General features: G+C 39.8%; 1 protein-coding gene across 1 annotated transcript in view; it reads right to left on the bottom strand.

Moving 5' to 3' along the window:
- Nucleotides 1-21,695, bottom strand: part of LOC105544407 (adenylate cyclase type 10-like) — a 36,949-nt gene that overhangs the window by 8,397 nt on the left and 6,857 nt on the right. Inside the window, exons 4-14 of the mRNA XM_011986895.1 lie at nt 21,592-21,680; nt 20,747-20,974; nt 19,686-19,807; nt 13,346-13,422; nt 13,063-13,252; nt 12,547-12,602; nt 11,620-11,773; nt 7,787-7,920; nt 6,968-7,096; nt 5,193-5,465; nt 3,901-4,236 (exon numbers count right to left, since the gene is read on the bottom strand). Coding sequence (XP_011842285.1) covers nt 3,901-4,236; nt 5,193-5,465; nt 6,968-7,096; nt 7,787-7,920; nt 11,620-11,773; nt 12,547-12,602; nt 13,063-13,252; nt 13,346-13,422; nt 19,686-19,807; nt 20,747-20,974; nt 21,592-21,680 — 1,788 coding nt within the window. The remainder of the gene's footprint in view (nt 1-3,900; nt 4,237-5,192; nt 5,466-6,967; nt 7,097-7,786; nt 7,921-11,619; nt 11,774-12,546; nt 12,603-13,062; nt 13,253-13,345; nt 13,423-19,685; nt 19,808-20,746; nt 20,975-21,591; nt 21,681-21,695) is intronic.

The following is a 21,695-nucleotide window of genomic DNA, read 5'->3' as shown; positions in this document are numbered from 1 at the left end:
GAAATTTTTTTTGATTTTTTTTTGAAATTTTTGTTTCAAAACAGTTTTTTGTTTGAAAACAGTAAGAAATCAAGTTAGATAAGTGGGATGGGAAACTGTATATAGAGTGGCTGGTGCACTCCAGGTAGGGACATTGAAACTGAAAAGCATTAGAGATCCAGGAGGTACATGGTTAGGAAATGTATGTTCATTTTAATATCATCTGGGCTAAAATAATTAAGAAGACAAATCTATAGCTGGAAATAAAAATGCTACATATAAAATGCACTTAAAAGCTATTAAACGGCTGGGTGTGGTGGTTCACGCCTGTAATCCCAGCACTTTGGGAGGCTGAAGCTGGTGGATCACCTGAGGTCAGGAGTTCAAGATCAGCCTGGCCAACATGGCGAAACGCTGTGTCTACTAAAAATACAAAAATTAGCCAGGTGTGGTGGCATGCACCTGTAACTCCAGCTACTTGGGAGGCTGAGGCAAGAGAATCGCTTGAACCTGGGAGGCAGAGGTTGCAGTGAGCCGAGATGGTGCCACTGCACTCCAGCCTGGGCGACAGAGACTCAAAAAAAAAAAAAAAAAAAAAGGAAAGAAAAACGTGTTTTTAAAAAGTTTTTCTCAACCATTAAGAAATAATTTCCCACCAGGCGTGGAGGATCATGCCCGTAATCCCAGCACTTTGGGAGGCTGAGGTGGGCAGATCATGAGGTCAGGAGATCGAGAGCATCCTGGCTAACATGGAGAAACCCCATCTCTACTAAAAATACAAAAATTACTAGGGTGTGGTGGCACACGCCTATAGTCTCAGCTACTCGGGAGGCTGAGGCAGGAATCACTTTGACCTGGGAGGCAGAGGTTGCAGTGAGCCAAGATCACGCCGTTGCATTCTAGCCTGGGTAACAGAGTGAGACTCTGTCTCAAAAAAAAAAAAACCAAAAAACAAAAAACAAAAACAAAAGAAAAAGAAAAAAATAATAATTTCCCTATAGAGAATCAAAAATTGCCTTTCCAAATATTCTCTGTTAACCTTAATACTGGGCTTAGTACAAGAGTCACCACTCCTCAACTGCAAGTGACATAAGTGGCTTAGTTTAATGGTCATCTTTCTGTCACTTTTGGTCCCTCCATGTTCACCCTCAGCATTTCTGTCTACCTGCAGCATTCACTTGAGAAGGCCTCCTGAGTTCTGGATGGTTTCATCTGGAATGGAAAACTATCTGTAGGGAGAAAAAAAATATGATTAATTCTCCATGTTTGGATGAACTGAGGACATTTTAAATTCTTGACTACCTTTCTTCTGCAGTTTACAACACAAAATTACGATGGTAGTTTGTAAATTCCTTCACAACTACCTGTGATTCAAATAGTAACTCTCATCATTCCCAAACCTTCAAACTAGTTCTGATTTTGAAGGAGGCACTCAGTATTTTCAAGATGAAGGAAAAATAAAGAATGTGTCCATCCTGGTTTGCTGGCTATTTCTAGTAGTGGAAATCCCTGAATACATATGGATCAGGGTCATGACCAGATCAGAGTGAACTGTAAAGGCTAAAACCAAGTGAAGAAAATTGTGATAGTATAAGATACCACAGTTCCCTAGTCAGTGACCAAGAGAGCTTTCCAGCTTTATGTAGCAGGCTTTAAATAGCCTTTATCCTACAGATTTGATTCTTCTTCTGAAGCTGCCTTCTAACAGATAACAGCAAATATTAGGAATGATGTTGAGATGTTACCCATTGCAACTCACAGCATGGATGGTGGGACTGATAAGGAGTCTAAGAGGACTGTTTTAGGGAGAACTTGGGTTAAGTAAAAGGACTGGCTTGCTGATGATAATGTTAAATCACAGCTAAGATAACTGAGGATATTGGCAGCTCTACTGCAGTACACAACTCCAAGAGGCACCCTCATATCATAGCCTCTGTAATAGTACCCTCTGGAGCCAGGCAATGCCAGGTCTGCAATGGCAATGCACAAAGGCCTCGGGTCTGGGAAGCCTCCTCAGGGTTCTGCTGGGCTGAGAAGGTCTTGAGCCTTTTTCCTATGGATGGACCAGGCTGTCTAATCCAAAGCAAAAAAAAAAAAAAAACCTGACCTTTTTATTTATTTATTTATTTATTTATTTTTTGAGACAGAGTCTTGCTCTGTTGCCCAGGCTGGAGTGCAGTGGCTGGATCTCAGCTCACTGCAAACTCTGCCTCCCAGGTCCACGTCATTCTCCTGCCTCAGCCTCCTGAGTAGCTGGGACTACAGGTGCCCGCCACCAGGCCTGGCTACTTTTTTGTATTTTTAGTAGAGACGGGATTTCACTGTGTTAGCCAGGATGGTCTCGATCTCCTGACCTTGTGATCTGCCCACCTTGGCCTCCCAAAGTGCTGGGATTACAGGTGTGAGCCAACAGGCTGGGCCAAAACTGACGTCTTAAAAGCAAAAAAGTCACACAGGAAATATGAACAATAGCACAGTTTCTTCACAATACCAGACTTTGGAAAGCACAACAGGTACAAATGCACATAGAGCTCATCAACCAATGACTAATTGCTCCAAGTCACTGGTCCACCTTCACAGTCATGATGTTATACCTAGAAGAAGAATTGTATCATACACCAAATCCCTCATTTCAGCCTTTTGCCGACAACTATCTACCATTTTCCACATACCATCACCCCACCCCCAATACCAAACCAACTCCCTTTTATCAAAGTAGGGAAAGAGGATTTGGTTGGGTTTTGATAGCTATCTTCAAGTATGGAAGAGGGTATAACTATGAAAAATGGATGAAGCTACAAGGAGGCAGCTTACATCCTGATGAAAGAAGAAACTTTCTGACAGCTGGAGACGATGAGTTGTTCTGTAAGGTAAGCTAACTGAAAAGGCTAAACAAAGAGGAATGACCTCATATGTTTAACAGGCTATGGTGAGTATCTATTAACCAATAAAACCTTCTTCAGGTAGCTAACTCCTACTTATCCCTCAAGATGCAATTCTGACATTATCTACTTCAAAGGAGAATCTTCACTGACATATTTCCCCAGCTGAGTTAATGGCCCCGTCTCATTTTCATTGCTTTTAGCATGCCATACTAGAATTCTCTATCTATATGTGTGTAGTAACCCCCAAAACAGATAGCTTCAGAAGTGCAAAGAGCAAGGCTTATTCACACCATATTCCTTGGTATAGAATCTGACACACATAAGGACTCAATATGTGTGTACTGAGCTGAAAAATAATAGTAATAATCAAAACAATAGCTAAAGGGTATTGAGCAATCACCGTATGTCTGGCACTGTTCAGAGCATATTTTAACTAATTTAATCCCCACAATGTCCCAGTAAAGTTGATATTATTATTAATTAATTAATTAATTTATTTTGAGACAGAGTCTTACTCTGTCGCCCAGGCTGGAGTGCAGTGGCATAATCTCGGCTCACTGCAACCTCCGGCTCCCGGGTTCAAGCGATTCTCCTGCCTCAGCCCCGCGAGTATCTGGGATTATAGGCGCCCACCACCACACCTGGCTAATTTTTGTATTTGTAGTAGAGAGGGGGTTTCACCATGTTGGCCAGGCTGGTCTTGATCTCCTGACCTCAAGTGATCCGCCCGCTTCAGCCTCTCAAAATGCTGGGATTACAGGTGTAAGCCACCGCACCCGACCCGTGAAGTTGGTATTGTTACTGTCCCCAATTGATTGAGGTTAAGTAACTTGCCCAAGATTGCCAATCAGAACAAATATGATCTCTAAGGTAGTCTTTAACTCTGAGATTACATTTTTTTAAATCTCTAGTACTTAAAGAATAAATAAGTGGTTCTTTCTACCTACTTTTCTCCTTTAATCTGATTTCAACTTTTTGATGAAGAATTCCAAGTACATGAATACCCATATATCCTCTTTCTGCCTCCTGGGTTTACCTTGGGGAGAAGGCAGCTGCAATTTTTCTGTGATCACTTGTGTTAGCACTGAGCCAGTATCTCTGTAAGGACAGAATCGAGAGGTCCCCTTGGAATTCTTAGTAGAACAAACTGCAAAACGGTGAAAGGGGACAAAGTCTCCTCCATGGCAGCTCCCACAGCGGCAGGCCAAAACTTGGAGAAAGCAGGCACATTCGAGGTGTAAAGCTATCTGTTGTTCCTTGGGCCAGAGCTCCCAAGCAGCTGCCCGTAGTAGAGGCACTCCAAATTCCAACACCTCAGTTTGAGGTAGGGATAATTCTTCTTTTAGCCTGAGAAGAGAGGCTGAACCACCATCTGAAATTTAGGAAAATCTAAGTGAGATTTTCCCTTATAATCCTTTGTGCTTCAATATGGCAAACTCTCAAGCACATGGCTGCTAGTGTGTAAGAAAATTCTATTTACAACCCTAGGCTAATATTACTGCCTCCTTTGTATAAAAAATTTTGTACCATTCTGAGAGTGATACTGACCATATCTTGTATAAAGTACAACAGAGAAGAAATGATCAGTGGTACAAAAAAATCCTGTACTTCTATACCACTGATTTCTTAATTGTTTCTCCTAAATTGAGATTTTACTTCAAATTATTACAAGTGTCAAATCATAGGAAATGCTCTGTTCAAATATAGGGCCCAAACATATTTCAAAGTCAAAGGGAAAGTATTTGTGAATTATATGTGCTTTGGGTAGCCCATGTTACAATCTTATTCTTTCATATGGAGAATTTGAGATCGCAAACTATTTATATCTTGCTTTGTTCATGTCTGTTTCAATTCCACATGTGTTTGTCTTCCTTGTGAGTTTCTAAAATTGGGGATGGTTTATTCTTTTATCTCATTCTTTGTACCTAGAAGCCAATAAAAGATTATGTCAATATTTTCTGAACCAAAAATCAAAACACAAATACTAACACCTGGGTTAAAAAGGAGCTAGAATTCCTGAAATGAAGACAAGTCTGAAAAATACAGGATATTTTTTCACTACATCCATGTCTCCTTCATGGTTTAAATGATAATTTTCTTTCTGTTTCTTAGCCATAGGCTTTGAGAGAGAGACCCTCAAACTGGGTGTGGTGGTATGCACCCATTGAGCTCAGGAGTTACAGCCTGGGCAACATAACAAAACTCCATCTTTAAACAAACGAATGAGAGAACCCCTTGATATATGATATTGATGGTCTTTCTGAACACAGATATCCCCATAGGGACTCTTTGTTCAGACCTGAGTAAAAGGGAACAGCCATTCCTTACCTAACTTTGTTTTCTTCTCTTTGGTTTCATCAATTATGTCGATAGAGGAAGGCACTAATATGGGTTCAGCAGGAAGCTCTTGGCTCTTGTCGGGCCAGCAGAGCACATGTATATCCACAAGAGCTCTCAACACCTGAAGTAGCTTATTTTTATCCCAGCCAGGCAGGAGGTGCTGCAGCAAATCTATATGGAAGGAGTGCCCAATGATTGCAGCACACTTGACCAGCAACTGTTCCTCTGGGCTCAGTTGATCCAGTTGGCTTACTGCTATTTCTGCCAAAATCAATCAGTCAATCAGTCAAGCAGCAGTGAACAAGATTTCTACAAATCTAGAATATATCATGTTGAAAGTCTGTACAGTTTTTTTAAAAACAAAGATGTGCTTTTCATCTACCCATGTCTACTGCCCCCACCTCAATCCTCCCTACTCTACTTAGCCAAACTTCTTTGCTTATGCTAAGAATAACCTCTGCTTGGGAAATTGAATTTGGACTGGTAAAACTGAATGAACTGGTGGTAAGCCACAGATTTGGGCTTCCTTGGGTATAATCATTCTTGTAAAAGGTCATGCCTCTTGCAGAGCCTGAAAGCGATGCCTGTTTGGGCCATTATAAGAGATACGGCCTTTAGTGGGTCCATGAGGCCTCTAAGCACCCATGAGTCATAGTTTCATTCCCCACAGCTGAGCTATTACTTGAGGCTCCAGAGAATAGCCCCTGGAGTGCTATGTAAACTCCTGCGAAAACTCTCACTGAAGAAGAGTACCTGCTGCTGTCCTGTTAGCATCCTGTATTTCCTTCTGAGTAAGAAAAGCCATTGCTAAGCATGGTCTATCACAGCTGTATCAGTGTAAACTGTCCAGTTGAACCTGAAACCTCCAGAGTAAAGAGCTTATAATATAATAGCTAACACTCATGGAATATTTATTATGTGCCATAATTTATTTAATTTAATCCTCAACTAGCCCCATGAGGCAGGGACTATTATTGTCCTCATTTGACTGATGAGAAGTTGACTAACTTATTCAAAGTTCCATAGCCAGTAAGTGCAGGAGTCCATGGTGCCCAGGGTTTTCTGACTCTAGAGCCCTGGCCCTTAACTACCATGGTGTCCTGAACTGCTGTTTCATGTGTGTGTCTTATTTTCTCAACAAGACCACACTGTACTTGAAGGTATGCTTGTTCATCACAATATTCCTCAAGAGGGCTTAGTATTAGTACCTTGCCCACCAAACACTTGAATAAACTATTAAAATAAGAAAAATTCATTTCTAAGAAGAACATCCCCTCTCCAACTATGCCTACCCAATTCTGATAGCTTCGTTATTCTTTATGGCATCAGTCATTCTACTTTGCACTCTTCCTTTTTATTAAACTCTTGCTATGTGCATAACACTGCATCTTCACTAACACCATGGATTTTCTTAAATCTTAGCAACATCATCTCCTTTGCTTACTGTCTACTCTGGAACAAGAATATGCACAAAGGGAAACTCTGGACATATTTTGTATTAAATAATTGGAAAACTTTTCTGGGTCATCAGTCAGCCCCAAAGAGAACAATAAGCTCATTTAAGTAAAACCTTACTCAAGTAACCTTACAAGTCTTCAAAGAGCTCTTCAGGCAATGCCAGAACTTATTTCTAGAAGGTAGATTTCTTTTTTAGAAGAAATGAAGCCAGAATGATAATGAGAGACCTACACTCAACTACTCACCAAATTACTAATTGCAATGATATCTGTAATTGGTTCACTTGAGGTCTTCAAGGGACTTACCTTTCAGAAAGGGTGGGAGAAGTACTGTATCCAAGTTCACATCATCCTTGACTGTGCAGACATAAAGTTCCTGGCCTTCTTCAGAGTTGGCAGGAAACATACTATACATTATGGAATTCATGGCATTGGCTATAAAGAAAACAGGCTATGACTGAGGAAAGCACCATTCTCAGTGACTGCAGTTCCAAAGGCACAAAAATATAATAATTTAGTCAAAAAAAAAAAAACAACCTAAAGGATGAAGATGACTGGAGTGTACCATGGTTTAAAGTGTTTTACCCCACCTGTCTGCCTGTTCTCTAATTTTCTCTTATAAACTAACAACATTCTCTGTACCAATCAGTATCTTACAACTAATCACTATTCCTGTTCACCTTATAACAGCTCTTGCTTCTATTACATCACAGCTCTGGGATGCCTTTCTGCTTTTATACACACTTCTACCCTTTATTCCTCTCCTAATTTCCTCCCTTCTCCCATCCCCCATCCAAATCCTCAAGTCAGCCTTCTCATCAATAGTGTACAATTCTTTTTTCTGGACTTTCATGTTTATAAATCCTAATTTCCTAGTCCCACCTCTTGGGCTGCTTATAAAATGAACTATTGTAGATTGATTGGATTAAGTTATCCAAAGCAAGTCTTGAGTATTTTCACCCTAATTGTGTAAGATTTGTACAGTGTGCTTATCTGGGAAGGCCTAGTGTGGCCCACAATGTTAGCAAGGAAAAGGTATGTACCTCGTAAAGGCCAAGTGATGTCATGCTGGAGAATGAACTTCAGCAGCTGGACCAGCGTAGAACTCTGGGAAGCTAAGCTTACCTGAGAGGGTTTCCCACTTGCTGTTTTCCTCTTCCTCCTTTTGTAGGTCATGAAAGAGCAACATGTCCTTAGAGAGAAGGTCCTGGCATAGGACCTCGCAATAAAGGGGATTTCCAAAGCACCTGTGAAGGTAGCTGCAGGGAGGTAAGTAAGGGATTGCACATTAGAGATGACCACTTTAGGGGAGCCAAACGTAACGGTACTTCACTCTGAGGAATCTTCTTTTGTTAAAGTCAGCTCTTCATGACGTACACTAACAGAGGGGGACAGAGGCACAGAAATAGAAAAAAGTAATTTCTGATTGGCCTTGAAATGCATTTCGGCAATAACTTTTCTTTCTCAACTATTTTTCTTTTATTGATGTTGAAAGGAACTAACATTCCCTTGCTAAAGGGTCTGGCAGAAAGGGGCCTTATCACATATAACTGACACATAAAGCAAGCCACCCAAGTCCTAATTGTCTTGTGAAAACCTGGGTGGATAGCCCAGGGAGGCAGCCCCTTACTTGATTACAAGAAGACTGTCTCCCTTAAATCTAGTCTTGGGGCCTCATCATGGTTACTAATGCTATTCTCTCCCCCAACTCCAGTAAGACCTGTGCTTTCTCATTTATATTATGGCACTGGTTCCTCCCTTAATGAAGTGCTCAGTTAGTCCTAGCCACTCACATCTGCAGCTCTTGGGGGATGCTCACCACCCCTAGCTCCCAACATGCCATTCTCAACAGCGAGGTTGTTGCCAACTTCGTAATAGGCATAAGGATAGCCTGAGGGCTCTGCAGGAAATGCTGGGCCGAGCCACACAGGGTGAAGATAGGGGTCAACGTCATCACCATGATGATGGGCATACTGGAGAGCAATGTTTCCAAAAACTCCCAGGAAGCTGCATCCATATACTGGGCCTCATCAATGAGGAAAATCAGTGGTGTTTCCCTCACTGCCTGGAAAGAACAGCAAAGAAACAATAACCTCTGATTAGAAATGAAGTCACCTGGTTTTCAAATCTACCATAAATTTCCCATCAATAATTTAAATAAAATGTTAACACAGGCTAGAGTTTTCGGAGTAAAATATATTCTAAATCCAGGTAATATTTTACTTTATAAATATAAAATCTAGTTCCTAAAAAAAGTACTGGGTTTCTGTGGACAAGAAAATATTCTACCTGAAACATGAAACACGCATCAAAATATTCTCCAAATCAAACTTGAAGCTTTCAAATATTTCATTCTGGCAAAAGCTTCATTTGTGTGGGAACTCATAATACCTTAAAACAGCAATTTCCAAATCAGGCTATGCACTGGAATCACCTGGGAGTGCTTGCCAGCACTCCCAATCACCAGGCCCCACTCAAACAGACTTTAAAGATCTATTTACTTTTAATCACATTTGGAACTCCCACTCCACTCTCCGCTACCTCAAGTGACCATTCTAATGTGTTCATTGCATAGTTCTTTGTTTCTATGGTGTTCTTATAAAACATGCATTGTTGTTTTGTCAAGTAATTGTTTTTAATGTAAATGCAACTGTATTACAGATCTCATTATTTCTCTCTCTCTTTCTAACCAGGACTGTGTTTTTAAGATCATTTCATATCACTATGTTTTTTATATATTCTCCTGTTTCTAAATTCTGCATTTTATTCCATCATGTTCATGCATGCATTCATGCCGATAACTCCCTGGCCTCCACACTGTTAAGAACATACTTGTTGAGATATATACCCAGGAGTAGAATTGCTGGGTCTAGAGGATACATGTTATTAAAATTTGACTAGTTGCTTTTAGATTGCTTTCCAGAATGGTTATATCAGTCTCTACTCATACAGATTTTTGATTCTATAATCTTAGGTTAGAACATGAGTATCTGCATTTTTAACAAATACTAGATAAAATAGCTATATAACTGCATTTAGAAACTACTATTTTAAATTAAACTACTAAAATTTTATTTAGAAACAGGATCTGGAAGAGCAAAGATCTTTTCTTGTATGCCATGCTGTGTTGTAGGATGAATCTAAGCTTAAAAGTAGAAAATAACAATGAAGATATTGGCAAATCGGCAGGCCAAGAAATGCCTGAATCAAAGTGTGATGTGGACAGATTAAACATAAACTATCTCCACATATTAAGAGTTAGTGACATGTAGTGAAAGTACCCACCTCCTGAAGTACTTTAATAAAACATGCTTTAACCTTCTTTTGTCTGGCCACGTCATCCATGTGCGAAACTTTGAAGGACAAAGGAAACTGACCAGGAAAATTATTACATGTTAGCATTTAAAATGAAAATCCAATAAAAACATGCAGGTTCTCCAAAGGGAACACAAGACAATTCTATTTTGACTGAGAATGGGTTTCTGCAAGTTTGAGCACAGAGTTACAAGGGCCAATCCAACATTAATATATAGTTCAAAGGATGAGACAGAAAGTTCATGAAGGGTTAGAGACAGATATCTATCTCCTTTCCATACCAGACTCTAGTAAAACCCTTAAAGGGTTATGACTAAGGAGTAAATGACAGGTTGAACTTAGCAATGCCATTTTGGGCAGCTCCAGTATCCCAGTTATTCCAAGTATACCAGGATGAAATCTGTACATGAGACTTGTCAGAATAAGATGCAACAGACATCACGTAACATTGTTTCTTGTGCTAGGCTGAGGCACATGAACTACCAGGAACCTGAGAGCCAAAGTGAGATGACTGCTAATCTACGTAGGCAAGGGTTTAGAGACCCAAGCAAGGCCTGTCTTAAGAGAGCGATATGTTGAGGGATTAGACAGATCTTAGGATTCCATTCCAAAATACTCTGCAGGGTGGGTAGATTAGGAGAAGTGATAGAGGATAAATAAAACAAATTGTGGACCAGTGAATTTTTAGCTTGTTCACTACTGGATACCCCATAAATCCTAGACCTCTGAAGGCTTTTGAGATCCAGATGCTGGTTTCAAATGATATATTCTGTGGTAAGGGAACAGGAAGGTAGGGTTAAAAAATAAAGAAATTGTAACCAACTCAAGAACACATGGATATAATTCCTGGGGATATGCCACTGGTGAGGGCCACTTTAATGTATTTAGCACTTTAAAATATACAATGCAATCTCTTAGATACCATCTCCTTTAAAATTCACATAAAAACATATAGTACTATAATTGTTATTTCACAGATGAAAAAGCTATGACTCAGAGAGGCTAAGTGATTTGCTCTAGGACATACAACTACCAAGTGTCAGGTTCAATACTAGAATTCACTCTCTTCAAAAGGAGAAAGCCTGAGTTTTGGTGTCAAAGGAATTCCAAATCTTGGCTCTACCATATATATATATATAAAATATGTGTGTGTGTGTGTGTGTGTGTGTGTATATATATATATATATAAAATATGTATATCCTCAGGTTACTAGATTAGAAAACAATCCTAGGTCTGACTTTCCACAAAATATAACAGTAACCCAATTCAGAAAGCCACTGCCTTCATTACCTTCACAAATAAGAGGTCATTAAAAAGGCAGTGAAGTTGTTCTTCCACTATCCCACGAAGGTGTCTTTGTAGGCACTCTTGCCGGTAATAGGCTGGGCATGTATCAATTTCAAAGAAGATGGCCATGAGGGTCTGGATGGCATAGAAGCACTGCTTGGAATCTGCTTCCTTCAGCATCAATGGCAATACCCTGGTGAATATTACTATGGTCATCAAGAGTCCCCTGTATGACACGTAGGTTACTCACTTCACCAGTCCAAGAATGCTGAATCTAATGACACGAGAGTCTCGCTAACAAGGGAAAGAGGCCTCAAGAGAAGTAGGTTCTGACTAAGAAAACAGGAGTCTTTACCTATGCCCTTCCTTCTGTGTCAGGAAGTTTATTTCAGCCAGCAGCTGGCTTTTTCCATAGCCTTTTCCACCTTCATACAGAACTGCTTGTCCCTTCTTCTGGTGCAAACACCTCTGCTGTGCCATTTGGAAGGCTTCCAATTCTTTCTCCCGGTCTGTAGAGAGACAGGGAGCACCTAGCACTCCTGGATATCAATAATCAACATTATTGATTGTTGCAGGCTTTTTGGTAGATACTCTATTGATTTGAATCAATTTGCAAAGCTAACTCTCAGAATGGCTTTTTTTCTCCAGAATTCCTGGAAGAATCTCATTCATTGATGGGGCTTCATATCTCCTTCCAGAAAATCAATTCTGAGTTAATATATGCTGGTCTTGAGGGCTTATTCCAGAGCCTAAGTAGTAACATTCAGAAAAATTAGGCACCTTGTGGACACAGGTGTCTCTTAATTTTTTGTAAAAATTTTCTTAGTAACAATTTAGTCTTCAAAATCTGTCACTACTATGTAAAAATAATGGACTAATAAGTATAGACTAAAATAAATATAAAGATAGGGGATATACAGTGTGGGTGACAACAGTCTTGGTGCTATTTTCATTATTCTAAGGATGATGAATTTTTCTCTAAAGATGATCCACAATAAGCTGTCTGATCTTAATAACTAAACTCTAACTTACAAAGATTAAATATTACTAAATGTTGGTGTTTCTCAGGCAGTTATAGGACTTCACCTGAAATCTGAATACTTGACATGGAAAAGAAATAATAAATCCTCTTCAAAATGAATATAATTTCACTAAGAAAGTTGCTCTCTATTTTTTAATAAAGCTTAAAAGCATTTAGTCTTACACTGTTTTGTTTTTTTAAATCACATTTAGCTGTCTATAGCTGAAACAAATATGATTTAAGTTACAAAAGAAAACATACCCAACAAAGGGTGATTTTTGTTTCTCTTTCTTGCCAAATGTCTTTTTCCAAACATTCTGGGAAAAAGAACAAAGTGAAATGTATCTGTTAAAAATAGATTAGGAACAACTATCTTCATAAACAAATACTTTCAGATAATTAAGAAAGTACAGAGTTCTGAATAAAAAGGTTTTTAAAAACTAAAAATTTGGGGGGAGAGGGAGTAAAGAGGGAATATTATTGATTGTTTCAGGCTCAGGGAAGTAAATGAATGGTGAAGTACACAAAGAAAAAAAGAACAAAGATCTGGGTTAGTGACCTATTGCTATTCTGTTCCTGTTGGAGAACAGGATATTCACTGAAGAACTAGCTAAGAGCTAAACATAAAAGCTAAATCTCTCAGACACTAAACCCTCCTTTTGTGTGTCTTATTTTAGCATGCCAGTACTAGCAGCATCTTTTTTTCCAATTTCATGTAATCAAAAACTTACTGTTCTGTAAGAGATGAGAATGAACCTATCACACAATGATACTCACATACATCTTCTGTGGCCAAGATATTCATATATCTTCCCTGGGTTGGAGATGTTTTTCATCATTTTCTCTGGGAGTTTCTTGAAGTTGTAAGCAGGTAGCATGGATCTTAGATATGTTATCTCATCACAGGACACCAAACCTGGATAAGCAGTTATCATTCTGGCCGCAAGACTCACTTTTGGACCAATAACTGTGTCAGAAAGACAGGTGGAGAATTTTTGGACCATGTCTTCCACCTTCCTCCCTTAACTCACAAAGATAACAGTCCAATGTCCTATTCTACCTGTATATTCGTGTCTTGCTACTGCTCCAACCACGCCACAGAATACTGGTCCATTGGTGATACTGATGGAAACAAGTCTAGGGATCAGAAAAGCAATAATGGATAAACATACAGTCAGAAGCCTCCAAGTCAGGCACTAGATCTGCCGCTCCCTAGATCCAGAAGTCTAGTTTTAGAGCTTAGAGCTTAGAATGGAAAATGCCAGAGGTTGCTGTCAGTCTACATAACATGAGGGGTACAAAGTACTGAATATTACGGAGAGAACCAAAAGAAACAGAATGGTTCCCCTAATTCAGGAGTTTTAGTTTTAGTTGGGGGTTATAATTAGTAAAATATTTTTTCTTTTTTTGACAGGGTCTTGCTCTATCACCCAGGCTGGAGCGCATTGGTGCAATCTCAGTTCACTGCAACCTCCGTTTCCTGGGCTCAAGTGATCCTCCCACCTCAGCGTCCCAAGTAGCTGAGACTACAGGCACAGACCTCCACATCCAACTAAATTTTTTTTTAATTTTTGGGAGAGATAGGGTTTCATTAGTTGTCCAGGCTGGTCTCAAACTACTGGGCTCAGGCAATACACCCGTCTTGGTCTCCCAAAGCACTGGGATTACAGGTGTGAGCCACCACACCTGGCCAGTAAAAAATTTTAAAAAATTTTACATCTGGGCCAGGCGCAGTGGCTCACGCCTGTAATCCCAGCACTTTGGGAGGCCGAGGCAGGTGGATCACAAGGTCAGGAGATCGAGACCATCCTGGCTAACACTGTGAAACCCTGTCTCTACTAAAAATACAAAAAATTAGCCGGGCGTGGTGGCAGATGCCTGTAGTCCCAGCTATGCAGGAGGATGGCATGAACCCAGGAGGCGGAGCTTGCAGTGAGTGGAGATCATGCCACTGCACTCCAGCCTGGGTGACAGAGCGAGACTCCATCTAAAAAAAAAAAAAAAAAAATTTACATCTGTGGTAAGGCAAATATTTAAATACCATTTGAGAAAAAAAAATTGAAGGGGTTAACTTTCCCAGAGTTATATAGCAAAAGCCAACAGTAGAGTCAGAATGAGAATCCAGGCCTCTTGCCTCTTAGACTGATATTATTTTTACTATACCATGTTGCCTCAGATAAAACTGAAAAATGAAAGTAGATCAAGAGATATCAATACAGGGTTAATGGATCAAATAATGCTAGAATGTCATAGTTAAGGAATAATCAGAATGTCAGGACTGCAGACAGAAGGCTTTCTGAAGTAAATTTACATTTGGAACAAAATTTTTCTAATAAGTAATATTTTAAAAATTCATTCATGCATACATACATTCATTTCATTCACTAAGCACTGAGAAGTGTGCAAAGTACTGAGTATTTGGCTGGATGTTTAAAATATCCTGCCCTAGGCCGGGCGCGGTGGCTCAAGCCTGTAATCCCAGCACTTTGGGAGGCCGAGACGGGCGGATCACGAGGTCAGGAGATTGAGACCATCCTGGCTAACACGGTGAAACCCCGTCTCTACTGAAAATACGAAAAACTAGCCGGGCGAGGTGGTGGGCGCCTGTAGTCCCAGCTACTCGGGAGGCTGAGGCAGGAGAATGGCGTAAACCCGGGAGGCGGAGCTTGCAGTGAGCTGCCATCCGGTCACTGTACTGCAGCCTGGGCGACAGAGCGAGACTCCGTCTCAAAAAAAAAACAACAACAACAACAAAAAAAATAAAATATCCTGCCCTAGAGAAGTTAAGTTTGGGAAGGAGGGTGGTAGGTTTGAGGGAGGTAAAGAGATACTTATATATTACCAAGACAAATGCTCCATATTAGAGACTGATACAGCACATTAGCAGAGCAAACAGAACAGATGCACTAATTCACACTGAAGAGTAGATACAGTATTCATAAAGGAGAGGACATTTGGTTGGACCTTGAAAGTTGAAAAAACTGATAAAGTGGGGGAATGGTACTATCTGGTGGGAAAAGGTAAAGGCTTTGAGATGTCTTGTATGGTCATGCAAAACTAAGTGCTTCAAGATGGCTACAGCACAGACATGAACAGAGGTGTTTGGAGTAGAGAGAGGTAATGGGAGAAGTAGTCTTACCTCTCTAGGGACGGAAGAGTATTAGATAAATGAATTATTTTAAAAGAGGGCATATACTGTTCTAGGTGAGGCAAAAGCCCAAAGGTGGCAAGGAGCAATTCATACATAACAAAATAAGTAGATTTACTCACTGACATGAAAATTTCATGTGACAGGTAACAAGATATGCAGGTGGAGAAAGATATGCAATGACGCATAGTCTCATATTAAATCTATAAACAATTTTCAGTGGTTCAGAGAGAACATGAAAAGTAGCAATCATGTTAACACTATTATCTCCTAAGCCATCAAAATTATTTGTCTTCCTCAAAAGACAGGATTAAGGGCTCTTGGCTGGGTGCTGTGGTTCATGCCTGTAATCCTAAAACTTTGGGAGGCCAAGGTGGGCGGATCACTTGAGGTCAGAAGTTCGAGAGTCCAGTCTGGCCAACATGGTGAAACCCCATCTATACTAAAAATATAAAAATTAGTGGGCGTGGTGGTGTGTGCCTGTAATCCCAGTTGAGGGATTCTGAGGCAGGAGAATCGCTTGAACCCAGGAGGCAGAAATTGCAGTGAGCCGAGATTGCACCACTGCACTCTAGCCTGGGCAACAGAGTGAGACTATGTCTCAAAAAAAAAAAAACAAAAAGTATCTTACCATTCATTCACTCAGCTCACTGCCCCCAGGGTGAAAAAAAGAGACACTTAAGACAAGAAGACCATGCTGTCAGTTCTGCTGCCATATGAAGAGCAAGACTGAAAAATTTTTAATATTTCATGATGCTTCCTCTGCCTAAATACCCTTTCCCATCTTCTCCATTTGCTGAACTACTTTTCTTCTCAACCTGTCTCAAAAGTCATCTTTATAGTCAAGATTTCTTTGGTGCCTCTGGGGAGAATTAACCATTTCTTCCCATAGCACATTGTTGTAACTCCTATAGCATTTTATTTCTGCACTTCGATTTCATTGTATTAAAGTTAGTTGTTTACTTAGCTGAACTGGTAAAATCTTACTTCTCTTTATGTCCATAGCACTAACACAGTGCCTGGCTCATAACTGTGTCCACGGAATGCTTGTTGAATGAATGCATTTATGCATGCCAGAAATTCAGCTATTAACAAGTCAATCATGAACAAATAATACTTTTATCATTTAGTTATTTCTTATTTCTTTCTATTATACTTTATAATTCCTCCTTGCTTTTCTCAGCAATCCATATTCCTTCTTTCCTTTAAAACTTTTCTGCATTGATAAAGAATGTATTCTTTATTTGATACATGTAATTGTATATAAAGTATTTCTGGTACTGAAAAACCATAATAATGACATTCTGAGACTGCACTCCCTATGTCTCAAAAATATCCTGAAGAAATACTCAGGGAATCATCTTTCCTCTAAATGAGCTAAAAGCTGAAGCTATTTCTCAGATTAGAAAGAGGAATTCAGAGGATGTCTCAAGATGAACAGGGTCTTTGAAAAAGAAGACATGGAAAGTAGTTTTGGGTCTGAGAGCTGATGTGATGCAGAGAGAAATGAGCAATGGTATCTGCTACCGAGGCCATGTAGGTAGCTCTGAAGCTTTAGCATCTGCTCAGCATTTCCAAAATTATCTTCCTTAGAACATTGGCTCCTCTGGATGTTTATAGGTCTTTCTGGAGAAAAGTGTTTGATGACCAAGTAAATTTGGGAAATGCTGACTAAAACTAAATATAACACATTTCTTTCCCATAACACTACTCAGAACCTTTGGTATGTTAATGTTCATTGTGAACCTTGAAGAAGGAAATATAATTTGCGACACTTCCCAGACATATTTGGTCATGAAAATCTTTTCTTTTTTCATGAGCATATTAAGGGATTAATAACATTCTAACAAACACACTTTGGGAGATACTGAATTAGTAATTATCTTCAAGGAAAAAAATCACTGACCTTGAAACTTAGCTTTGAGGCTTTGACATCTGTTTGACTTAGCAGCATAACCTTTCTGGATCTTAGTTTCTTTAAAGAGGTCAAATTTGATGAACTCTAATACCCCGTCTAGTTCTTAACATCTATTATATTCTAAACTAAATAAGATGGAAATGACCAAGTTACAGCCTAAGAGTGACAGAAGACATTCTTAAGGGCATTGTAAGACAGTCTCTAAAGGCCAAAGAAATGACTCTTTTAAGAGTAAGGGCCAAGGGTGGGACCCTTGAAGGCCACAGGGCAATACAAACTTCAAGAACAGAACAGACCAGCACTGGAGGGGATGGCCCATGTGATGGTTAATACTGAGTGTCAACTTGATTGAAGGATTGAAAGTATTAATCCTGCATGTTTCTGTGAGGGTGTTGCCAAAAGAGATTAACATTTGAGTCAGTGGGCTGGGGAAGGCAGATCCACCTTTAATCTGGTGGGCACAATCTAATCAGCTGCCAACGAATATAAAGCAGGCAGAAAAATGTGAAATGAGGGAGACAGGCCTAGCCTTCCAGCCTACATCTTTCTCCCATGCTGGATGCTTCCTGCCCTCAAACATCGACTTCCAAGTTCTTCAGTTTTGGCATTCGGACTGGCTCTCCTTGCTCCTCAGCTTACAGACAGCCTATTGTGGGGCTTTGTGGTCGTGTAAGTTAATACTTAATAAACTCCCCTTTTTTTATATATATATATGTTCTATATAATATATAACATAATTATATGTAACTATATATATATATATGTATTAGTTCTGTCCCTCTAAGAGAACCCTGACTAATACTGCCCAGCATATCCACACTAGAGACAAGACTGGGAGGTAGGATGTAGGAGTATCTGCAGATCCCACCAAACCTGAAAGAAGTGTTAACAGTGTTAACATGTATTTGCCTTGGGCAAAGAGTCTGAGCATCTATTAAGCAACTGTAGCATCTTTCTTATTTCTAAAATAAGGCTTGGATCAGATCATCTCTAAATTCCTTTCCAATATTAACATTCTATGAGTGTGTATCTATAATTATATCACATTAATAGCATATTTGATTCTTTTGGGGAGTATTTGCATTTTATAAGAGGCAGCTGGGGGATAAGCAATGAAACAACACTGGATTTGAAGACTGAAGATCTGGGTTTCATTAAAAGCTCTGCTATACGCTAGTAACTTCTCTTCTGTGACCTTAATTTCCTTAATGTATAAAAGAGGGGCTGGGCATGGTGGCTCACACCTATAGTCCCAGCACTTTGGGAGGCTGAGGTGGGAGATCACTTGTACTCAGGAGTTTGAAACCAGCCTGGGCAACATAGCAAGACCTTGTCTCTACTAAAAAAAAAAAAAAAAAAAAAAAATAGCCCAGTGTGGGGCGTGTGCCTGTAGTCTGAGCTACTTGGAAGGATGAGGTTGAGGATGCAGTGAGCCGTGATTGTGCCACGGAACTTTAGCCTGGGAATCAGAGCGAGACTCTGTCTCTAAAAAACAGCAAAAAATAAAGAGGGATACAAATTTTCACATTGGTAGCATATACTAAAGTATTCTATAAATGTTAAAGCACTATTTACATGTTTGATACAATTTTTATCCATTTTGAATTAAGTTATGGCAAGCAAACCAATCTGATTCAATGTTAACACTGGAAGTAACTATTTTAAAAATTCATTCATGTACACACTTTCTCCATAGCTTTCTATTTTAAAAAGTCAATCAAAAACTTCCAACCAACTTTATCATAATGCAACTAGTGGGAAAATAGATTTTTCTATACCTTCATCTGGGTTAGGTTTTGTGAAAGGTGGTTCGGTGAGGGGTGGATGTGGAAGAGGGAGATCAGTTCAGTTTAAGGGCCAGAAAAGGCAATAAGATCTGTGAAAGACCCAGAATGAAAGCCAAGACAGCGCTAACCAGCTATGGTTCCTTACTATCTAGGTAATTTCTCCACAACTTCTCTCATACTCTCTCTTGTAGACAGGCAGCCTTTATTCTGTATCCTCTCCACAGGGATGTTATTTGCATCATATTAATTTACACATTTGTTTGTTCCTTTGCAGTGTTCTCGAATCTTGGTGTGTTTGTTCTGTTTCTCTCCTTTTCCTGACCCGCTGAATGGGAATGCATCTTTATTTCCCCTGGGTATTCAGTACAGAGATCTGTATCTGGTGATTTCTTAATAGATCTTGTTTGCTCACTTTCCTTAGCATGTTCCCTTCACATTAGGCAAATTCTGGACTACTTGAATCCCTGCCACTTGTTACTGCCTCCTACCCTGCCTGAAGAGCCCCTGGGGCCTGAGAAGCTCCTCTCTGCCCCACCTTCCTCCTTACTTGGTCTTAGCAGGATTCTCCCAGCAGAAGCTAAAGATGCTGAAGGAGCTCTCCAGGGCATGTGCACACTCGTCTGGCTTCTTATCACCAGGAAGGCCGAAAACACAGAGGAACATGCAGCCCTGGGATAGATGACAAACAAAGAAATGAGACACTTACCTGGGAAAGGAATATGGCTTGCCTAAACTAAACCAGCTCCCCCGAATGAACCCAGACCCTATCCTTGAACACTCTCCTGTTGGAAATATAGGATTCTACATGATTCATAAAATGGAAACTCTGGGCCACAGCAACATAGACTTTTTTTTTTTTCTTTTTGAGATGGAGTCTCGCTCTGTAGCCCAGGTTGGAGTGTAGTGGTGCGATCTCGGCTCACTGCAAGCTCCGCCTCCTGGGTTCATGCCATTCTCCTGCCTTAGTCTCCCAAGTAGCTGGGACTACAGGCACCCGCCACCATGCCTGGCTAATTTTTTTGTATTTTTAGTAGAGACAGGGTTTCACCGTATTAGCCAGGATGGTCTTGATCTCCTGACCTTGTGATCTGCCTGCCTTGGCCTCCCAAAGTGCTGGGATTACAGGCGTGAGCCACCGCACCTGGCCAGCAATGTAGACATTTAAAAAATCTTGATTTCACTATTCAAAGAGCTGAAATTTAAAACACAAGAAAAACTGCTATCAAGAACTTTTCAAAAATTTAATTTCTAGTGTATACCTTGAGCTAAGTCTATCTGCCCACATTTTCATCACTTATAACGTCAAGTATTAAGATTCTGCTTTTTTCCAAGATCCTTAATTATCTGAGAAAGACCTGATTACATTTACTTTACTAATAGAACCAGAAAAACATTCTTTATGCTTCACAAGGATTCTTCAACAAGAATTCAATAAAAAATGACATGGAGAGTAACCCTCAGTAACCCTGAAAATTAAACTAACAAGAACATCCCATTTCTTAATTAGCATTAGTTGAAGTTTTAATGTAATATAGCTTGTTACAAAATAAGTAGCAGGGAATTTGACTTACACTTGTGTTATGTGGGAGGACATCACTCCTCACTCACCTTTAATGCTGATGGGTCAAGTTCCCTTGTACTTACTTTCTCAAACATAAAGATCCGACTCAGCTGGCCACCCCCTTTCTCAATGACTGTGGAGATGTATAAGGCAGACTCCTGGATAAGATGACACAAATGCAACATCCACGCTGTCTTGTGGAACTCCAGGCTGACCAAAACCAGAGTCACCGTACGGAATTCAGATACATACTCTACAGGCTGGCCTTCATCAATCTGTAAAGACACATTGAATTACCTACCTGTATTTTCAACTATCAGCATCATGTTCAGGCATTTTGATTATGTATTTCATGGTATATATGAGAAAATAACTTAAGGGTCTCAGCAAAAACTTAAAAGAAATTTCAGTATAGAAGATATACAACCCAATGCACTTGGAATTAAAACTGACTAGGCAGAATTCACTGATGAAATCTGTCAAGATTTACTCTCTAAGAGTTAATTTGACACATCCATTAGTCATTACACTCTTACTAAGGAATTCACATATATGCATATATATATACAATCAGTCAACTTATATTTACCAAACATACACACTATACCCTTCTTACAGTGTACTAAATTGTTGAAGAACAAACTAAAAAACAAATATGGTTTCTACTTTCTAGGATTGAGAAATCTAGCTAAAGGTTTAAGACATGTTCATCACCGTATTATGTTGGCACAGATGGGTAAATCTGCTGGAATTACAATGGGGTGCTGGAGATTAACTGGGTAATACAAAAAAGTTGTCACTTACAATTGTACACCTGTTTATATGCACGCGTGCACACACACACACACACACACACACAGACTATACGAGGATTCGAGAACTAGGAAATAACCTTCTTCAAAAGGTTTTTCATTATGTGTTTCCGCAGCTTTTGGTCAAGATCAGAGTGTGGATCCAATTCCAGTGCAGTTCTTAGAGTCTCTGAGAAAAGAAAAA

The sequence above is a fragment of the Mandrillus leucophaeus genome, unplaced genomic scaffold, assembly GCF_000951045.1.
Source record: "Mandrillus leucophaeus isolate KB7577 unplaced genomic scaffold, Mleu.le_1.0 Scaffold3, whole genome shotgun sequence".
In the NCBI taxonomy this organism is placed as follows: Eukaryota; Metazoa; Chordata; class Mammalia; order Primates; family Cercopithecidae; genus Mandrillus; species Mandrillus leucophaeus.
Note: the sequence above shows the minus strand (reverse complement) of the source record. Positions and strands in the feature narration are given on the sequence as shown.